This window comes from Pteronotus mesoamericanus, unplaced genomic scaffold (genome assembly GCF_021234165.1).
Source record: "Pteronotus mesoamericanus isolate MK-2021 breed Mesoamerican mustached bat unplaced genomic scaffold, CSHL_Meso_final contig_164, whole genome shotgun sequence".
NCBI classification, from domain to species: Eukaryota; Metazoa; Chordata; class Mammalia; order Chiroptera; family Mormoopidae; genus Pteronotus; species Pteronotus mesoamericanus.
In genome coordinates, this window is record NW_026555065.1 from 6,020,180 (window position 1) to 6,041,718 (window position 21,539).

The following is a 21,539-nucleotide window of genomic DNA, read 5'->3' on the forward strand; positions in this document are numbered from 1 at the left end:
GCATCTCAACAGACTTTCATGAGCTTCGGGTTCCTCATCTATGAAATACGGATGATAATACCTGGGTACCTCTTCCTAAGGGGGATGCTGAGACAAAATGAGATGGCATGTGGGACACACACCGTAAAGCAAAGACAAAAAAGTTATTATAATGCTCTATTTAACATAAAGGGGTTGGCTTCTTAGGCTTCCACTCAAGTATCACTTACTGGATGTTACTTAATTTTAATAAATCTGTTTCCTCATCTATAAAATGAGGCTAAGTTGAGATAGTTCTGAATTTAAAATAATGATGATGATGATGATGACAACGATGACAACAGCAGCAAACATTTTTTCTGTCCCAGGTACTGTTTTATGTGCTTCATTAGCAAGTCAATCATCAAGATAAAGCTTATAAAGAGATGTTACCATTATTCCCATTTTATGGATGAGATCAAGGGGCAGCAGAAAAAATTTCATAATGTCCACAGGATCACAAATTTAAAAACAGCCCCCAGATCTGGACTCAAAGTTTGGCTCCCGAGTCCACAATCTTAACCACATCCCTCTGTAGCTTCACAATATGTGCATCAAGCGTGGCATGCGGCAAGTGGTCCATAAACAGTAACTTGTCCACTGGCTGGATCCCTTCCCACAAAAGGACAGAATCCAATAAAATCTCCCTCTCTAGCCCTTTGATGAAAATGATGCAGTTCATGAGATTTATATCAGAAATGCAGAAGAGGACTCATGAATGTTCACTGTCTCTAAAGATGGAGTTAAAGACATCTTATTCAGTGTCTCCTTTAAATATTTAACCCCCATCTTTCCAGGCACCCTTAACATGGATGCTGATGGTCTGGGACCGCAATGCAAGAAGCAACACTCATCTACTTCAGCCACTCTCATCTCCCCCAGGTGAGGAACTTCAGAGCAAGGGCCCCAGCGCCTGCAGGAGGACCCCTGCCGTCCGCACCGAGAAGGCAGCTCTCCAGCGCTCTGCACAATACTTACTTCTTTGGGGAAACGGACTCTTCTAACATAGTTGACTCCTCATCACCCTCTAGTCCAAATCTATCTTTACTTTGTTTCTGGAAGTAAAACAAGATACAAATCAGTCTTTACACAAGAGCCTTTTAAAAGGTGCCACACAAGAAAAAAATGTTGAGGTTCACATCAAATTCCTTAGACTAGTTATGGGCGACAAAAGCAATCATAACAATTAAAAGGAAATACATTACCTAATACAGAGCGATATAGAACATCTTCTGAATTTAATATTATTGCACAGACCTAATTTTATATAGTTAAAAGCGAGATGCAGATATTAGTATTCTAGTAGAATGTGGTTCCTTGAGGCCATATCTAGAAGCTTTAGAGAATTCATGTGTATACCACTATGGTATATAACTCTATTATATTTGGGAAACCAAAACAACAACATGAAAAATGCAAAGAACATTTTTCAGAACCTCAATCTGGGTTTCTACAGTGTAACATAACTACCTAGAGAGGAAGATGCCAAGGGGTTAGTTAGGTTCATTCATTAGCTAAGGGAGGCACTATCGCTAATGACTTAGCAGTCAGTGATACAAATGAGCTGCAGCAAAATCAGAAATTGTCATTAGATCTTGAGGTCAAAGACCACACACTCAAGCAATTTTAACATCAGAGATTAAATGAGAGCATCAAGTACTTCAAAAAAGCATCCCTCCCCCAGGTAGCTACAGCATCTAAACTGAATCTTAATAAAGAAGCCTTGCTTTTGCAATTTGCATCAGTGTGAAATACCTTTTTGAGGATGATGTCAATGTAGCCTGCAATCAGCTGGGATATTTGCTCTCCCTCGGTGGTTTGTACTGAATAGTAACTTTCCTGATACTCCCCAAAATCCTGGCAGGGAAAAACAATATTAGAAGAAATATAACTATATCAGATATATCAGTTTTAAAGGTGAGAAGGTTCAGGTTCAAGATGGCATAGACTCACATGTTCCTGCTCTCCCCCTCCCCCCAAATACAACTAAACACCCGAAAACTTAATTTAACAATGTTAAAAGGGCTCTGAAAGCTAAAAAGGATGAACTAGCTGGGGACCTCTGGACTTGAGAAACCACATCTGGTGAGTTCTTGGGTTTTATTTTAAATCCCTTCACCCCCAAGGTTTGGTGTTTGAGAGGCCTGACACTTGGGACCTCCAACAAGCAGTTTTTGAAAAGCCTGTTCATTCTGGCCGAAGGACCAGAAGAGGGGAAGCCCAGCAGGGACCCAGTGGGGCGTCCCAATGCAGCGCCACAGTTGGGGCTGGTGTTCACGGGCAGCTACCGAGCAGTGAAGCCCAGGCCACCCCAGCCCCCGCTCCACATTCCAGGCAGGCGGGTGGTCTGATCTTTTGCAGCAGTGGCCATGGCGAAGCCCTGTGTCTCCCTGCGTTCAACCCAGTAGCATAACAAGACTCAGGTCCGGTGGCTTCTGTGTCCCCCGCAAAAGGTCACCTAGCAATAACAGGTGGCCCAGAGAAGTCCTTTCTTCCCTCATAGACAGCAGCAACAAGGTTTGAGCAAGAATCCCAGCAGTGTCAAAGGAACGAAGTGGCCCAGGACAGCATTGCAAGGGTTCATAAAATGAATTGTCATTGCAATGAAAAAGCCCAGAAAGACAGGCTAGAATACTACACACCAGCTCTAACTAAGGTGACTGGTAAAACAGAAGATTTACCTAACATCAAGGGTGTCTTAGTATATAACCAAAATATCTAGGATACAAATGAAAATCACTATTTATGCCAAGAACCAGGGCAACTACAATATGAATAAGGAAAGATAATCAATTGATGCCAATACTGAGATGAATCAGATGTTGGAATTATCTGATAAGGGTTTTAAAGTAGCCATCATAAAAAATGTTTCAGCTATCACTTAGAGAGTCTCCTGAAACAAGCAAAAAAATTAGAAAGTTTCAAAAAAGAAACATAAATCTTCAAAAAGAACTAATTAAAATTATAGAATTGAAAAGTGTAACAATCAAAATAAAAAATGCACAGGATAGACTATATAAGAGGGTAGAGATGAGAGAGGATAGAATCAGTAAACCTTGAATTTAGTCAATCAGAACAATAGAGAGAAAATAGGCAAAACAAACACAGCTTCACGGGTCTCTGGGACAGTAACAATAGATCTAACATCCACATCATGATCAGAATCCCAGAATTACTGTGGGAAATTGATAGAATAATTAGAAAGCAAATTAACAAGGATAGAGAGGACAAGAACACCACCATTAGTTAACAGAATCTAACTGATATTTATAGAACACTTCGCTCAAAAGCAGAATACACATTCCTTTCAATCACACAGAGAACAGTCTCCAAGAATGATCATATCCTGGCATATAAACAAATATGAAAATGCTAAAAAGATAAAATTATAAATAATATGTTCCTTCACAATAATACAATCAAAGGAAAAGTCAATTAACAGACAACAGGAAAATCCCCAAATATTTGGAAATTAAATTACGGCTGGGAATAGGAAGAAGAAAAATATTACATGTTACAAACGTAAATTCAACCTTATACTTTAATAAAAATAATGATAGTTCACCAGTTTTCTTTTTGCTTGAGATAATTACTGAGATTCATAATTATTTGTTATTTTTTTGATAAAGTTTTGTTTTTAACAATGCAGTACTTACTTGGACCAATATTAATAAAAGATATATAATAAAACATAGCTGTCCCCTACCCTACATATTCCTGCCTTCACTTTCTCTCTCCTCCCCACCACCCAATACATAGGCAATCATTTTCAACTCTTTTAAGCAGTTTCTTCCAAGTCCTGGCTTAATATCATCCATAGATTCTGTGACTTTATGAGAAACAATGTATAATGAAACAAATTTTTATCAAAGGCTAATTGATGTAAACTAGAGTTCCTGCGGCACCTTATCAACGTTATAATAAAGTGATGTTATCTGAGGACTTGCTATATTTATAAATAACATATTTATATTAATTTCTTGATTTTTCTATTTTACTTCCTACAATGAAAAATGAGTATGTAGTTCTCTGAGTATGAACAGTCATTTTTAAGGGTCATGTAGATACAGCAGGTATTTACTAGAAGAAAAGAAGGTACATTTTCTGAAGATTTCTTCTTCCAACTGGCATGAGTCTATCAACTGATGATCAAAGTAGATAACTAACTACTCCCTCCAAGGTCACCTCCTTACACCTTTTTGTCTGATGCTCTGTTATGAGGTCCTTACCAAATGCCAGCTGATACTGAGAGTATTCAGAGCAGCTGGAGAATAGTATACCTCAGGAGTTGTGAAGAAGTTGACAAATTTTAATGTTTTTCACTTCTCTTATTGCTCAACTTGCCCTGTTCTCACATGTAAGTGTGACTATTACTTGCCCTGTTAATTCTTCCATGTAAATGTGACTATTAGTTAAGGTTACACAGTAACTCTGCTAAGAACAAATACCAAGGTTGGGAGGAAAAGTTCAGAGGTCCGAAGGCCTAGAACAAACACTTTGTTCATTACAGTCCATGTATTTCACATTGCTTATTTTATCAACATCATCTTATTTGATCCCAGCAACTCTGTGAAATGGGTTTTACTCTCCCTATTTTACAGCTTAGAAAATTAAGACTCAGAGAGAACAGGTCACTTGAGCAAGACCATAGAGCTCGGAAATCACAAGCAGGTTGTGAATACTGGCCTGATGTCTACAGCAAACTCTCTTTCGAGGCAGGCTGGGAAAAAGCACCTCAGCAAGATGTCACAGTTCTTAGGAACTTATAAAACAACTAGAAACTAGAAATATAGGGGGAGCCTTTGTATGAGAGAGTAAAGCTCTCTCAGAGCTTTAGAGAGTTTCCTTTTAGGGTATGCCAGGGATAGATAGCAGCAGGGACACAGTAGACTGAGAGTAATCCTGTGAATAGCTCTTTCTAGTTAAGGAGCTTATGCAGTCTTACTTAAAGCCACCGTACAGGAAGGGGTAACCAAGGACACCCAGCTTCTGTACATCACCATCAGTTCTGGACCAGTCCCCACCTCCGCCCCATGGTCTCCCACCATCTGTCCCTCTCCACACTGCTCGCTAGGGCCAGGGAAATCAGGGGGCTCGTACTGTTTCTCCTGCCCCAAAATATTGCCCAAAGCTATGGGGGCCCCCTCGTTGCGCTCTGCCAGTCCCTACCAACGTGAAGCTCTTGGGCGAGGCTGCCCAGCGCTTGACTGTGGTGAGTGGCCACTCCTGTAGCACTTCCTTGGTCTTCTCATCCACACGCATCACCGAGTCCTTGGTGATCCCCAGCAGGCGGGGCACCAGCTTGTTCTTGCCTTTCATCTTTTCCTGAAACAGGAGATACCAAGGGTCAGTGCTCTTCCTCTGAATACACTGATTTTGCCATATAATCAGTGGTTTTACAATGTTTTACTGTGGACAAGTTGCATACACTGCGTTTCAAAATAGGCAGGACTACTGGCTCTTAAAAATCTTTTATGGTTATTAATTTTAATAATTTTTTAAAGAAAGCAATCCTGCTTATTAAAATAATTAATTCCTACCTGTCACTCACACCCAAACAAATTTGAGATAGCTTAATAATTTAGGAGACATATAGGTGAATATATTTGTCATCACTGGGTAGGAAATGATTTTTTGGCACAAACACCAAAATTAAAAAAAATATAAAGGAAAAGATTAATAGCTTTAACTATGAAATAATATGGACTCCAATAAATCTACAAAAAGAAAGAGGTAGGAGAAAAAGAAAGAAACTTCACCGTAAACAAAATGAGAAAGTAAATAATGGGAATAAATATTTACAACAAATACAAAGATAAAAAATTTCATATACTGTGTATGTGAAAGGTTATCATACATCAACAATAATAATTAGCAAAGAATGTAAACAGAAACTGTTTAAAGTAATAATTAGACAGTAAGTATTAATAAGCAATTGGATAAATTTTCATGCACACAAAATTGCGGATTTTTAAAAATAGCAATACTCAGAATTGAAGACAGTGTAAAGGGGAACCATTGCTGATGGGAATTTAAAATGGCAAAGCATTTATGGAAGAAAATGTGTCAATAATGATCCAAAACTTTAGAAATGTTTCTACTTTTGACACATCCTGCTTTTAGAAACTTATTTAAAATGAGGTATAATCGGTGTGAAGATCATGCTGCAAGAAGGCTCAACTAGAGTTTATCATAGTGAAAAACTAGAAATAACTAAATTTTCAATAATAGGTGATTTGATAAATTATGGTACTTACAAATAACAGACTACAACTATTAAAAATCATATTATAAGACAACAATGGAAATATTGGCAATATAAAGAACAAAACAGTTTTAGAGCACAATCCTACAGGAAATAAAAAATTTTAAGCATAAATTTTAATTAAAACTATTTTTAAAATATTAAATTGTATTATGTGACAAATGATAGCAATGATCATCTTAAGTGATTTGTATTATTTTCTTGTGCTTTTTCTTATTCCCAAAATTTCACTTAATACACATCTTTTTGTTGTCAGGGATAATAACCCCAAATTTCTCCAGTAATATTTGCTGAAACCTAGCAATGCCTCCCTCACGATTCTCCAAGGAATACACATAATTAGCCCACACAAAGTGTGTATATGTAAGTGGGTGTGAGTACAAGAGACAAGCACACAAAACAGGATAGGAGGGTACTGTGTGTTAGTAAATGTTTTCCATCATTAATTTTCAAAGCATCCTCTAAACACCGGCATCATCATCATCCCTGTTTTGAAAGGAAGGGACAAGCAACTTGCCCAGGGCAGATAGTAGTGCGTGGTAAAGCCATGATTAGAACACAACTTTGAGTAGCTCAAAAATACCTCTGATTTGAAAAGCAGACTGTCTACCACAGTGGACCTCTTCAAGTGGGAGCAATTAGAAAAAAGCCAACAATACCCCCTCCCAGCCCCCATGGGCAGGTCAAAAACTGTGAGATGGTGAAGGCCACAGCACACCCTTAGCTTCCCCCCAGGAGGAGGGGATAACAGCATCAGAAATCTGCGTCAGTGGCTGAGAAGGGAAATACGGCATTCTAAGGCCCCCCCCAATCCTTATTAAAAAACAGAGAGGAATCTTTGTAGAGAGGCTGGTTCCACAAGGGGTGAAATCAATGCAGGTGGAGGATGCCAATTGGTTTAATCTGGCTTCAGAAGCCACACAGGGACTTGGGTGGAGAGGCCCTAGGCAGTTAGTTTAGTGACACAAGGCTGGCTCCAGCCCAGAGGCTGAGACCATAAATGGGTCAGAGATAAGATGTGGTTTGCAGCTTCTGCCTTCCTCCTTGCCCATCTGCACCTCTCCAGTGACGGCTTCGGGCTGAAGGAACACAGGATCGTGCAAGACGGCCCCGACTCTCGTGGAGATTGCTCTGGCCGGGGAGAAGCCACAGTGCACAAGCTAGTGACTCAGAGGGGGCATTCCATCAGAATGTCACAACTGGGGTAAAAATTTCAGAAAAGACCGTAACTCAGCAGCAAGAACACCATCAATGGACAAAATTAATTCAGTGTCTACCTACAAAAATTTGCACATTGCTGTAGAAAGTTAAAACAGCAAACGGCTCCACTCTGTGCTAGAGAAGACGTGCTTTTTGCCCTCAGCAGCAAAGCCTGGGTCTCCACGCAATAAGACTCCCTTTTCCTTCCTATATCTTGAATCTCAATCCACTCCACATCTCTCCTTTCCAACCTTCAACTACACAGAACAGCATCCTTTTACCTCTGGGAGACCTGTATTTCATGCACAGACACAGAGGCTGCAGCTGTGATTTTGCCAGCTACACAGCAACTTGTCTCTCCAGGTAAGAACTGTTAGGCTGGTTTAATTTTGGACACGTCTGGTGCTTGCCTAACTTCGAGGCAGGAGAAAGCGTGCATTCTACCAAGGAGGAGCAGCGTCCATTAATAAGGAACACCCCTCCTCTTTCAAGCACATCTCAACCATTACTGCAGGTTCAGCACTGGAGGCTGGCTGCGATCAAGCCTGCTCTGCCTGGGGCTCCTCTCACAGGTGTGAGGATGCGTGTGCCTTACATCTGAGGTTCAGAATTCGGGGGAAGAGAGGCAAGTGGGCCAAGCTTTTGGCATGCTGTGGTTCTGGGCCCCTGACTTCAAGGCGGCCTACGCCCCTGATCCAGTGGTGCTCATCACAGCTCTGCATTGGCTACCTGCCGAAGTGCTGGCCTGTGTGCTTTGCTGTATCACCAGGATATTTAATTTCTTTGTGAGGCATGACAGAAAGAGATGGCTGCTCAAGAGCAAAACTGGGTGTTAAAGACCTTGTTTATAAGCCACTTCTCTCCCTAAAAACAACTGGCAATCCATTTCGACTTAACTCCTAATTCTGGGACGCTCGGAAGACCTTCTGCAATGCTTCCACAGTTCAGGGGAGTAGGGGGACAGGTCCCCGGCATCTCACCTCAAGGCTCTGGCTGTGGCTGCAGGCAAAGGTCAAAGAAAATTTAGAAGTGAAAAGGTTTACACAAGGATATTCTGGAATGAAACAGGATCCTTTGCAGGTTGTGGGAACTGCCTTACCATCGCTTATGAGGTTTTGATGAGATCACAATGAAGTGCAAAAGAAGTCAATGAAAAGGGGGAAACTGTAGACATTTACGGCTCCCATTGACTGAGGCCTTCCATGCAACAGTTCCCTCTTCTATATTATCTCATTTAAACCTCATAAAAAAATCACAGTTTTACAGGCGAGCAAAGGCAGAATCCAAACCCAGGCCCTCCTTTTTAAAATATGTGTCTCTAGCCACTGAGAATATGGCCACATAACACTGTTCTCAGCGGACTCATTACAGGGCTTACAGACATTCTCTATATCTGAGTCAGCACACTACAGCCAGTGTTAAATCCAGCTTTTTGCCTATTATTATTTTTTTATTGCCTGAAAGCTAAGAGTGAAGTTTCTATTTTTAAATGTTTGAAGAAATAAAAAAAGGAATATTTTGTGACATGAAAATTATATGAAATTTAAACTTCAGAGTTCATAAATAAAGTTTTACAGCAACGTAACCGTGTCCATTCATTTACATATTGCCTCTGGCGGCTGTCACAGTACAAGGGCAGAGCTGCCCAGTATGGCTGGCAGAGCCCAACACAGTCGCTACCTGGCCTATTACTGAGAAAGTCTGTCAACCCCTGCTCTGTGTGGTGGACACTAAAGACCAATTAAAAGCTGGGAGGATTCAGGGGCCAGGGATTAAAGGGATGTGGAAAGAGTTACGGGTCTAAGCTAACAAAGTTTATCAAATATCCTTACGTTCCAGGTACTATGCTTGTTTACATACATGAGTTCACTTAATCTTCATTACCGTTACCATTTTTCAGATGAAGAAGCTGAGGTTTAGGAAGTCAGGTATGTCTCTCGAGGTCATAGGCATGTTTGCTATTTCTCACACAGGTGTATATTGCCAGCATGGATTATCGACCAATTTTCCTGAATCCAACACCTGAACACTTTGTATTAGAATGACAAAGTGTAACACTCTCAATATTAGGACAAAATAGACATAGATTTTGAAGTAAATATGATGGAAGCACCTATAAACGTATCAAACTAATTCTCTGAGCCATATTGTGTGACTGTGTTAAATATCAGTATTTAAATGTATAGTACATTATCATTTCATCAATTAATTTAAAATTTCCAATTGGAGCCAAGAAAAGTAGTCAACAAGAAGCTAGAATCTCTCACTTTTCTTCCTAAATTAGGCCAATGTACCTCCTTCATAATTCAATGCTATGTTCAGGTTGGGGATCTGAGAAATCTGTTACTTAAGCCTTTAAAAAACTTAGTGTCCCTTTGGCATACAGTTTGTGTGTGTGTGTTATTCTACATGTGATCTCTTTTTATCATATATTCTAAGTGGTTGTAGTGACTTATACACACATACACACACAAAGGGTTTTTGTTCATGTTATTCACATATGTCTTGTTGATTCACTTAATCAATATACTGAATTTTAAAATCTAAAAATTAAAATGACCATGCACGCTGTTATGACATGTACAGAAATCGTAGGCTGAAAATTATAAAACATTGATGGAAAAAATCAAAGAAGACTTAATACCACATTCATGGATTGAAAAACTCAACATAGTAAAGATATCAGTCCTCCCTAAATTGATCTAAACTTAAAGCAATTCCTATCAAAATCCTAAAAAAGCTTTTTGTGAATATAAATAAGTGTATTCTGACATGTATGTAGAAAGGAAAAGGATCTAAAATCACTAAAACAATTTTGAAAAAGAAGAAAAAAGTAAAGAGAATCATTCAACTTGACGTTAAGGCTTACCATATAGCCAAACTGATAAAAAGTGTGGTATTAGCAGAGGACAGACATGAATGGAACAGAATACAGAACCCCAAAACAGATCCATGCAAATATGTTCTCCTGAATTTTGACAATGATACAAAAGCAATCCAATGGAGGAAGAACAGCCCTTTCAATAAATAGCACGGGAGCAACTGGACATCAGTAAGCCAAAAACAAACCTTGACCTAAACCTTACACCTTTTACAAGGCCAACTCAAAACAAATCATGGACTCAAAAGTAAATTGTAAAACTATAAACCATTTAGAAGAAAACATAGGAGAAAACCTTTGGAGCCTAGAGGTAGCCAAAGAGCTCTTAGACAACAATAAGCAACATCCATAAAAAGAAAACATTGATAAAATACTCCTGATCAAAATTAAGACGGTTCGCTCTGTGAAGGACTTGGTGAAGAGGATGAAAATACAGCTAAAAAATAGAGGAGAAAATATTTGCAAACCACATCTAACAAAGAACTTGGACCTAGAATATAGAAAGAACTCTAAAATTTGAACAGATATTTCATTACATAGGATATAGAGATGACGAATAAGCATATGATAATATATTCAAAATCATTAGCCATTACAAAAATGCAAATTGAAACCACCGTAAGATATCATTAAACACCTACCAGAATAGCAAAAAAGAAAAAAAAATTCACTAAGTGCTGGACAGGAAGAAAAGAACCGATTACTTATACAGTGCTGGTAAAATGTAAAATGGTACAGTCACTCTGGAAAACAGTTCGGCAGTTTTTATAGAGCTAAATATGTCCTTGCCACATGGTGCAGCAACTGCACTCCTGGGCACTAACTCAAAGAAATGAACACTTATATTCACACAAAAACCTGTACACAAATGTTCATTGCAGCTTTATTTGTAATAGCCCAAAACTGGGGCAACCCAAATGTTCTTCAGTGATGAATGGTTAAACAAACTGTGGTATATCCATATCACGGAATGCCATTCAACAATGATATGGGATAGACAATGGATCTACATTACAACTTGGATAGATCCCAAAAGGATTATACTAAATGAGAAAGTCAATCTCAAAAGGTTACATATTATATGTTTCCATTTATACAACCTTTTTGAAATAAAATTGAGATGGACAACAAATTAGAGGCTGCCAAGGGTTAAGGACCAGGGGAGGAAGTAGGAGGTGGGGAGGAAGGGGTGAGTGTGCATGACCATCACAGGGCAGCACGAAGGATCCTTGTGGCGATGGAACAGAGTTCTACATTTGGTGATAGTGGTGGGTACATGAATCTACATGTGTTACATGTGTGAGAAAACCACACAGAACACACATATAAATGAGCACAAGTAAAATATGAAATCTGAACAAGGTTTGCAGATTGCACAAACATAGCTTTACTAATGGTGATACTGTATTATAGTTAACATTGCAGGGAACCTGATGAAAGGTACAGGAGATTTTTGTATTTTTTAACACTTTTATTGGTATATAATTCACATACCATACAATTCACCCAGTTAAAGTATATGATTCAGTAGATTCTGGTATATTTACAGTTATGTGCAATATCGCTACAGTCAACTTTAGAACATTTTCATCACCGTGAGAAAAATCCTGTACTTTCGGCTATCACTCTACTATTCCCTCCACCTCCACCCTACTCCTAAGCAATCATTAAACTACTTCTGTTTCTATGGAGTTGTGTATTCTGGATATTTCAGATCAAAGGAATCACACAATATATAGTATTGTGTGATGAGCTTCTTTCACTTAGCGTAATGTTTACAAAGTTCATCCAAGTTGTGGCATGTATCAGTACCCTTTATTTCTTTTTCTGGCCAAATAATATCGCATTTTATAGATGTAACACTTTGTTCATCCATTTGTTAGCTGATAAATATCTGGGTTGTTTCCACCTATGCGCTAAATACTGCTATAAACATTCATGTACAACCTTTTCTGTGGACATGTGCCTTAAATTCTCTTGGATATATATACCTCAGAGTGGAATTGCTGGGTTGTGTGTTATCTCCATGTTTAATTGTTTGAAGAATGTCCAAACTATTTTTTAAAGGGGACACCAGCAGTGTATTAGGGCTCCAATTCCTATATGCTCACACATACCTGTTATATCTGCTTTTTGATTCTTTGTATTGCTTTCACAACTTCCTGTGAATCTACAATTATTTCAAAGTAAATAGTTAAAAATGATTCTGGTATATTGTTATAAGAAACAATCATAGCAATAAATAATTTTGTTTCATCATTTCCTAAAGTAATGCTTAAACTAAAAAAAAAAAAAAATCTTACTGCATTTACCAGAACTTCCAAAATAATGTTGAAGTGTAACATGTTAGAGAGTAACTTGTTCTGATCCCAAGTTTCATAGATTTCTCTCTAGCATTTCTCTTTTAGGTAGAATACTGATGATAGGTTTCTGAAGTAATCTATCATATTGACAAAGCACACATATTCCAGCATTTTAAAGAAAATTTTTTAATGAATGGATGCTAAATTTTATCAAACACCTTAGTGGCTTTATATGAAGTGGTCATATGATACCATCTATTTTACCCAATTTTTTGAAATATAATTGACATATAATGTGGAATTTTAAAGTGTACAATGTGAAGAATTGTTACCTGTATATACTGCAAATTATTTCCACAATGAGGTTTGTTAGATCCTTTACCTCTCATAATTACCAATTTTTGTTATGTTGAGAACATTTAAGATCTACTCCCTTTACAACTTTCAATTATATAATACAGAATTGTTAACTATAGTCACAATAACATACATTAGATCTCTAGAACTCATTCCTCTTATAACTACAAGTTGTACCCTTTGACCAACAACTCATTTCCCCTACCCTAGCTCCTGGCAACCAACAATCTACTCTCTGATTATATGATTTCGACCTTCTAAAATTCCACATGTAAGTGAGATAATAGAGTATTTGTCTTTGACTTAATTTCACTTAGCATAATGTCCTCCAGGTTCATCCATGTAGTTGCAAACAGCAGGATCTCCTTTTTGCCTATAGCAGGATAACATTACACAAGTACGTATATATAGTATGTTTTCTTTATTCATCCATTCATACACACATTGCTCCCATATTTTAGCTACTACTAATAATGCTGCAATGAACACGAGGGTACAGATATCTCTTTGAGATAGACTGAACTTCCTTTAGATAAATATCCAGGAGTAGGATTGCTAGATTGTATAGCATTTTTAATGTTTTGAGGAACTGCCATACTATTTTCTACAGTGGCTGTACCAATTTACATTCCCAGCAACAGTGCAAGGGGTTCCCTTTTCTCCACGTCCTGGCCAGCATTTGTCATCTTATCCTTTTGATAGCAACCATTCTAACAGGAGTGAGGCACTGTCTCATTGTGGTTTGGATTTGCACTTCCCTGATGATTAGTGATGCTGAGCATTTTTTAATGTACTATTGGCCATTCATATTTTTTTTTTTTTGGAAACAGCTATTCAGGTCCTTTCCAATTTTAATCAAATTATTTTTTGTTATTAAGTTGTATGAGTTCCTTATCTTTTTTGCATTATTAATCCCTTATCATATAAATGGTTTGCAAATATTTTCTTCCATTACATAGGCTCTTTTAAATTTATTTATGGTTTCTTTTGCTGTATAGAAGCTTTTTAGTTAGATGTAGACCTACTTATTAATTTTTGCTTTTTTAAAAATGTATTTTATTGATTATGCTGTTACAGTTATCCCAATTTTCCCCCTTTGTCCTCTCCACCCAGTACCCTCCTATTCCCTCCAGAACTCTCTCCCGTAGTTCACGTCCATGGGTCATGCATATAAGTTCTTTGGCTTCTCCATTTCCTATACTGTTCTTAACATCCCCCTGTCTACTTTGTACCTACCAAATTGTCCTTCTTAAACCCTGCACCTTTTTCCCCATTCTCTCCCTTCCCCCTCCCAACTGATAACCCTCTAAATTATCTCCATATCTATGATTCTGTTTGATTTTTAGATTCAATTGTTGACAGTTGTAAATTTATTGCCATTTTAATGTTCATAGTTTTTATCTCTCTTTCTTAAATACATCCCTTTAACATTTCATATAATGGCTTGGTGATGATGAACTCCTTTACTTTGCCTTGTCTGGGAAGCACTTTATCTGCCCTTCAATTCTAAATGATGGTTTTGCTGGATAGAGTAATTCAGGTTGTAAGTCCTTGCTTTTCATCACTTTGAATACTTCTTGCCAGTCCCTTCAAGCCTGCAAAGTTTCTTTTGAGAAATCAGCTGACAGTTTTATTGGAAGTCCTTTGTAAGGAACTATCTGCTTTTCTCTCGCTGCTTTTAAGATCCTTTCTTTATCTTTAACCTTTGGCATTTTAATTATGATGTGTCTTGGTGTGGTCCTCTTTGGGTCCACCTTGTTTGGCTTTCTCTGTGCTTCCTGGACTTACATATCTATTTCTTTCACCAAATTAGGGAAGTTTTATTTCATTATCTTTTCAAAGAAATCGTCGATTTCTTGCTCTTCCTCTTCTCCTTCCAGCACCTCTATAATTCAGATGCTGGCACATTTGGAGATGTCCCAGAGACTCATTAGACTATCCTTGAATTTTTTGGATTCTTTTTTCATCTTGCTGTTCTGATTGGATGTTTTTTTTTCTTCCCTATGCTCCATATTGTCGATTTGACTCTTGCCTTCATTCCCTCCTGTCATTTCCCTGTAAATTCTTTTTTATTTCACTTAGTGTAACCTTCATTTCTGCCTGGGTCTTTTTTATGCTGTTGAAGTACCCAATGAATTCCTTGCACATCCTGGTAACCAGTGCTTTGAACTCTGCATCTGATGGATTGCTAATCTCCATTTCATTTAATTCTTTTTCTGGAGTTTTGTTCTGTTCTTTCATTTGGGCCACATTTCTTTATCTCCTCATTTTGGCAGCCTCCTTGTGTTTGTTTCTGTGTATGAGGTAGAGCTGCTGTGACTCCCTGTCTTAGGAGCACAGACTATCTTAGAAAAGCACACCAGTAAGTTGGATGGGGTGGAGCCTTAGGAAAACATCAGGGTGGGGCAACCCATGTCTCTGCTCTGTGGCTTTGTGTGGGGGAGCACTCACTGAAGGGACAATGCTGCTGCCTGGCTTCTGGAGTTTTGTCCAGGAGGAAGCTGTCCCTCAGCACTTGCCCTGATGTCAGTCACTTCAATTTATCTCCATAAACCACTGATGCTGAAGGCCGGGGGGAGCGAGTCGGAGTTAGTCCTAAGTCTGCTGCAGGCCCTTTGAGAGGAGATTCTTGAGAATACCCCAGTTTTTTCTGCCTCCCCAAACCCTACTGGTTTTTATAGCCAGCAACTATGGCCACTTAGCTTCCTGGCGCTGGAACCCTGGCTGGGGTGGTCTGGTGTGGGGCAGGGATCCCTCGCTCCTGAGATACCCCCCCTGATTTTTATCCACCACACGTGAGTGCGGGGCAGCCCGTTTCATGTCTCTGCACCTCTCTAACCCTCCTACCCGTCTGGATAAATGCGGCTTCTTTAATTCCTCGGTTGTCAGACTTCCATACAGCTCAATTTTCTGACAGTTCTGGGTGATCTTTGTTTTGTAGTCTAGTTGTAATTTTTGCTGTGGTTGTGCAAGGAGGTGAGCCATGTTTGTCTGCACCTCCATCTTGACCAGAAGTCCTGATTTTCGCTTTTGGTGTCATATCCAAAATATCACTGCCAAGACCAAAGTCAAGTAGCTTTTACCATATGTTTTCTTCTGGGAGTTTCACGATTTCAGGACTTTTCATTTAAGTCTTTAACCCATCTCAAGTTAATTTTTGTGAGTGGCATAAAGCTCCAATTTCATTCTTCTACATGTGACTGACCAGTTTTTCCAACATCATTTAGAAAAGAGACTATCTTTCCCCAATGTGTAGTCTTGCTGTATATGCATGGATTTATTGCCAACTGTTCATTCTGTTTCATTGGCGTATGTGTCTGTTTTTATGCCATTACCATTCTGTTTTGATTACCACAGCTTTGTAATATAGTTTGAACTGAGGATGTGTAATGCCGCCAGTTTTGTTCTTTCTCAAGATTTCTTTGGCTATTTGGGATCTTTTGTGGTTCCATACAAATTTTAGAATATTTTTGCTGTGAAAAATGCTATTGGAATTTAGATGTAAGTTGCACTGAATCTGTATATGGCTTTAGGTAGTACGGCCATTTTAATAACATGGGATATCTTTTTATTCATTTGTATCTTCAGTTTCTTAGTTTTGGGTATATACATCTTTCATGTCCTTGGTTAAATTTATTCCTAGTATTTTGCTGCTTTTCAATGCTATAATAAATGGGTTTTTTTTTTTAAATTTCTTTCTCAGTTCATTCTATGTCATCTCATTTGACCTATTTACCTGATTTACTAGGTTCATTAATTCATAACTTTGAATTATTCCTGAATGTTCAGTTGTACAATTTTTAAAATCAGACAAACTATGGTCAAGTAAACTATATTTACTAAAATTACGTTAAAAATAAAATGTATACTAAATACATAGGACCACTGAGTAAAAAGTTAAAGTTAGCAACATTTTCACTGTATTATGAGATAGAAAATAATATTATTGAAAATCAAAATTTGAGTGTCTAATATGTATATGAAAGCTATCAGTACCTCCCACCTTCTTGACCCTGCCCTCTGTTCAAAGAGATGTAATTTGAAAAAAGAAAGAGAGAGGATAGGAAAGAAGGAAGGGAGGGAGGGAGGAAAGAAGAAAATTGTCATTAACTTTCTTATTTTGCCTTAAATACTTTTGTAACAGAAGAGCCTTCACTTGGCCAAATATTCAAGACCCTGTAACAACGGGATTTGTACTCTATCTCCCGTTATCCTCCTGGCCATGGACAAGTTATTCTCAGGTACTAAACTGCTTTTGGAGAACAAATTTCTTCTTTTCTGTTCAATTTCTCTTTATTTTTTTTTATTAAATGTATTGGGATGACATTGGTTAATAAAATTACATAGGTTTCAAGCATACGATTCTGCAATTCATTGTGTGTTCACCACCCTAAGTCAAATCTCCCTCTGTCACCATATCTTTGATCTTACTTTCTAATTACACGCAGCTTGCTGTGTGCTACTTTATTTTCCTAAATTTACTGAACTACATGCACGTCACTGAAACTGACTGTGTGTGAAATGTGATGGAAAATGATGGGAATGCAAGGAAAGAATTCCGTATGTGATGGATGTCAAAACAATTCAAAATAAATGAAAAGTGATGCCACTATCAGTGGACACACTGAAATTTATTCTCTGTCCCTGTGTTGTGTTGGAACTCATCTGCCACCTGTTGCCCTTCAAAATAACGAATAAAAAGAGCTTGTTCTTCTAAAACAAGCAGATCTCACCACGTGCTCAGGGTGTGGATGGGGAGGCTGGATGGTGAAAGCAGGTCAAACAAGGTCACCACAGCTAAGGCAGCGCAGCCCCGTGGTTAAGAACACGGGCTCTGGAGTCAGAGAGGCCTGCATTCAAATCATCATGGCTCTAGTTGAGTCACTTCATCTTTCTGGGTTCCTGTTTTGTTATTTTTAAAAGAAGTTACTAGTAATAGTTCTGCCATTGTGTTGCTGATTGAGTCAAATAAGGTATGCGTGGCATGTAATTATTTACTAAATGTTATTAATATTGGGAAATGGAGTCATTACCTAGAAGGTATCAGCACCACCCAAAAATTCATTGCCAGGTTAAAACTCCATTAAATATAAAAAGCTCACTTCTAAATTTTATTCCTAAGAAACAAAATGATTCACCCATGTTTTCTTCATTTGCAAGGGCCTGATATTTTCTGGTGTAAAACAGAGTGGCTGAAGAAAAGGAAGGACTAAAACAGACTACGTGAGCTCAGGAGGCACAAAGGAGAAATGAAGCTGGTGGACAGGTTTATCCATCAATTTAAGAACACACCCATCAGGGACCTCCCTCTGAAATTCACCCGTTAAGTTTAAAAGAATCACCTCTTTCCTTCCAGGAGGGAGACAAGCAATTCTGATGAAAACAGATCTAAATGCCATAGGAATCCCAGACCCATTACAAGTGTACATCTTAAGTTCCTTATTTGCCACGAAAATTTGATTTGGCCTTCACTTAGTCCAGGGCGCTCTTGATAGTCTTAAGTGAAACATTCTCGGGGGGAAGTTGTAATGAATAATAGTGAACACCCCCCTTCAGTGACTTCAGAGCACTGACAGCAGACCAAGCCACAACACAGCTGCCCAGAGGACCATGGGCAGCTAAGGACACTCAGCAGCCTCAGAGCCCATACACTGCTTGTCTGTTTAACAACTAAACTCGACTCAATACTGGCCAGATGCTACATCTGCAAATGCTAGGAGTCTAGGGAGGACAAACCCAACTTAGCAAACACTTTCACAAAAGAAAAAGAGGGGGCGCAAGCAAACACTCTCTCCACCACCCTGCCCAACTCACCTTCACCAGGAAAAAGGACACACCGTAAGTCCGGAGGGACCGGGCGAGTTTGACGTACTTGACCTTGGCTTCTATTTCACTCATCTCTCCACAGTTCTTGTGCTCCTGCAGAAGGGACAGTAGTAGGGATCAGTTAATGCAGCTCTGCCAGCAGGTGGGCTTGATGAGATGCAGTTACACATGGTGCCCATATTGTGGCTACAACCAGTCACTAAGCAACATTTGTGTGGGAGACCCCTCCATGACACATGCTGCAATTCACCGAGAATCAGAGCACACAGAAAGCTCTAATGCAGTGCTTCTTGACTAGAGTTTGAGCCCAAACTCCCTACAGATTTCATAACGATATGCACCAATTCATGGATGTGCAGTGTGGCAGGAACAAGGTCCATAACTATAATCCAATTTTCAAAGGACTCCATGTCCCAAAAGGGTTAGAAACAACTCTTTATATGAGAGCCAGAAAAATGTTCTTGTTCAGAGGAGGTATCATTCCAACATCCATCCACAACATATAATTTTCCAAAATGCAGGTTTTACAAATACCTGTACATCACAACACTTGGAAACAATACTTGGTAAAAAAAAGTATGAAATTTTTTATTTCAACTTAGACTTAATTTGATATTTTGGATTTACTAGAGTGATAGTTTCGTGATAAAATTGAAGACAGGGCTTTCTTACTGGTTGCCAAGAATAGACAATTCTCTTTCAGAATAGTCCTAAATTTTAGAAAGGTACCAGTTCCCAAGTTCTAGCTTCAAAAACCAATCTCTGGAGAAAGAAGTAACTTGTAGCTTCTTTCTCAGTGCATTTTAATGGCAAATCACCTTATTTTAATGCTACCAAGATAATGCCCTTGAAATTAAAATATGTGCACTTTTTTCCTCAGGAGGGCTAAGTAACCTTTAGCAAGAAAGTATGGATTAAGATAATAAATCTGCCCAAAGTAGAACTGTCAGCTTCTTTACTCTTGAGCCACTAATCATTTATTATATAAGCCAAGTACATGCATGGGGTACAAAATTATCACGCACAGGGGCCCCTCTCATACTAATAAAGGAGAATAGGGAGTGAGGAGAATAACACATTTACATTCCCAATACCTGAAATATTCTCTTTTCGGCTCCTCTCTGCTTGATGTATTCTTTGGGCAGGAATTCCTTTAGACTGAGAGAGAGGAAGGGAAAGAAGGACAGCATTTACGTTCTATGATGAGAAGGAAAGAAAAGACTTCATAAAACTCACAGCTAAGTCACTAACTTTCCCAGCATTTTCTGGTTATAATTAATAACAAACTGCCACATCCCATCATGCACTTCAATAGGACATAAATATAAAACGAGTCTGATGAAAAGAGTGAAGCTAACAGTGAAATAAAGAATTTCCAGAATATATTGCAAAGTGACACACACAGTAAGGGGCGTCAGAGTGTACAGTATGCTCTCCTTTGCAAGAAAGCAAGGAAATATTTTTCATTTCATATTGTTAGTATGTATTTTTAAAACAATAGAAGGATATGCCTAATAAAAATCATTCTCTATGGGAAGAAGGGAAAAATAGGGAGAAGGGAACAAGGATAAAAAGTAAAACCTCTGTAAATACTCCTTGTATAGTTTTTTTGTTTTGTTTTGTTTTGTTTTTACTTTAGAACCACATGAAATCACAAAAAGGAGAAAAAAGCAACACCCAAAAATCTAAAGCAAACCAAAACAAATGAACCTAACAGTATATCAAGTTGATAGCATAACTGCAGAGAGAAAAATGATTTCAGGTAACACTGAAAAACAGTCTTTTCAGTATACATCCCTAGTGAGATATACTTAAAGATGAAATAAACCATAGTAAAATGCTGATAAATATTGATACCATTGTTAAGTATTGATACCATTATTTTAAACACTCTCCCTCTTTTATATATATATGTACACACACACTCTATAAAATTAGGACATTACATTATATAACATGTTACATATAATTAATATAAAGTGAGTAATTTTACTAGTTGTTAGTAACCAAGATTTTTGGCATAAAAGAAAAAAATATACTGACAGGGACCAGAGCCAGGAGGGGGACAATGGGGGAAAGAAGGCGCAGTGTCAAGCCGAGGAACACGTGTAAAGGACCCATGGACAACAGGGGAGACTGGCAGTGAGTGGGGTGGGCGTGGGTGCGAAGGGCAGGGGAGCGCAACAGGGGAAAAACGGAGACAACTGCAACTGAACAACAATTAAAAAAAAAAAAAGAAAAAATATATAACCCCCCCCCCCAAATTAAATGAAAACCCTGCAATCTTTCATTTGACTTGGAAATAGTGACCTGTATATCTGATTCAGTTTTTTTTTTTCTTAAAAACATACCTATTTTCCAGTTGTGTCCTCTTAGGAGGCTATAGACAAGGACAACCTGATGGCAATAAGCACCCCCGGTCCCTTGGCCAGGTGGTCTTCAAATACCATTCCCCACTAAAAGAAATCAGAGATCCTTGGAGAAATGACTGCTTCTAGCTCTAGGCCAGGACATGGTATAAGATGTTCATGGGCTGCTTATGCCTGAGATCAAGGAAGCTATCCAAAAATATAAAGGGATAACCATTAACCAAAAATGGGATGATGTAAAGACCTTACACAAGAGAAGAATGAGCATTACAGTAATGACCATACCATGGTGGGAGCAATTTTTAAGAAATGCCCAAAAG

At 38.5% G+C, this 21,539-nt stretch overlaps 1 protein-coding gene across 1 annotated transcript in view; it reads right to left on the bottom strand.

Moving 5' to 3' along the window:
- The window catches only part of TLN2 (talin 2), a 401,255-nt gene that overhangs the window by 136,836 nt on the left and 242,880 nt on the right, over window positions 1-21,539 (bottom strand). The window contains exons 11-15 of the mRNA XM_054565330.1: window positions 19,945-20,008; window positions 18,839-18,943; window positions 5,188-5,343; window positions 1,774-1,875; window positions 997-1,073 (exon numbers count right to left, since the gene is read on the bottom strand). Of these exons, the coding sequence (XP_054421305.1) occupies window positions 997-1,073; window positions 1,774-1,875; window positions 5,188-5,343; window positions 18,839-18,943; window positions 19,945-20,008 (504 nt within the window). The remainder of the gene's footprint in view (window positions 1-996; window positions 1,074-1,773; window positions 1,876-5,187; window positions 5,344-18,838; window positions 18,944-19,944; window positions 20,009-21,539) is intronic.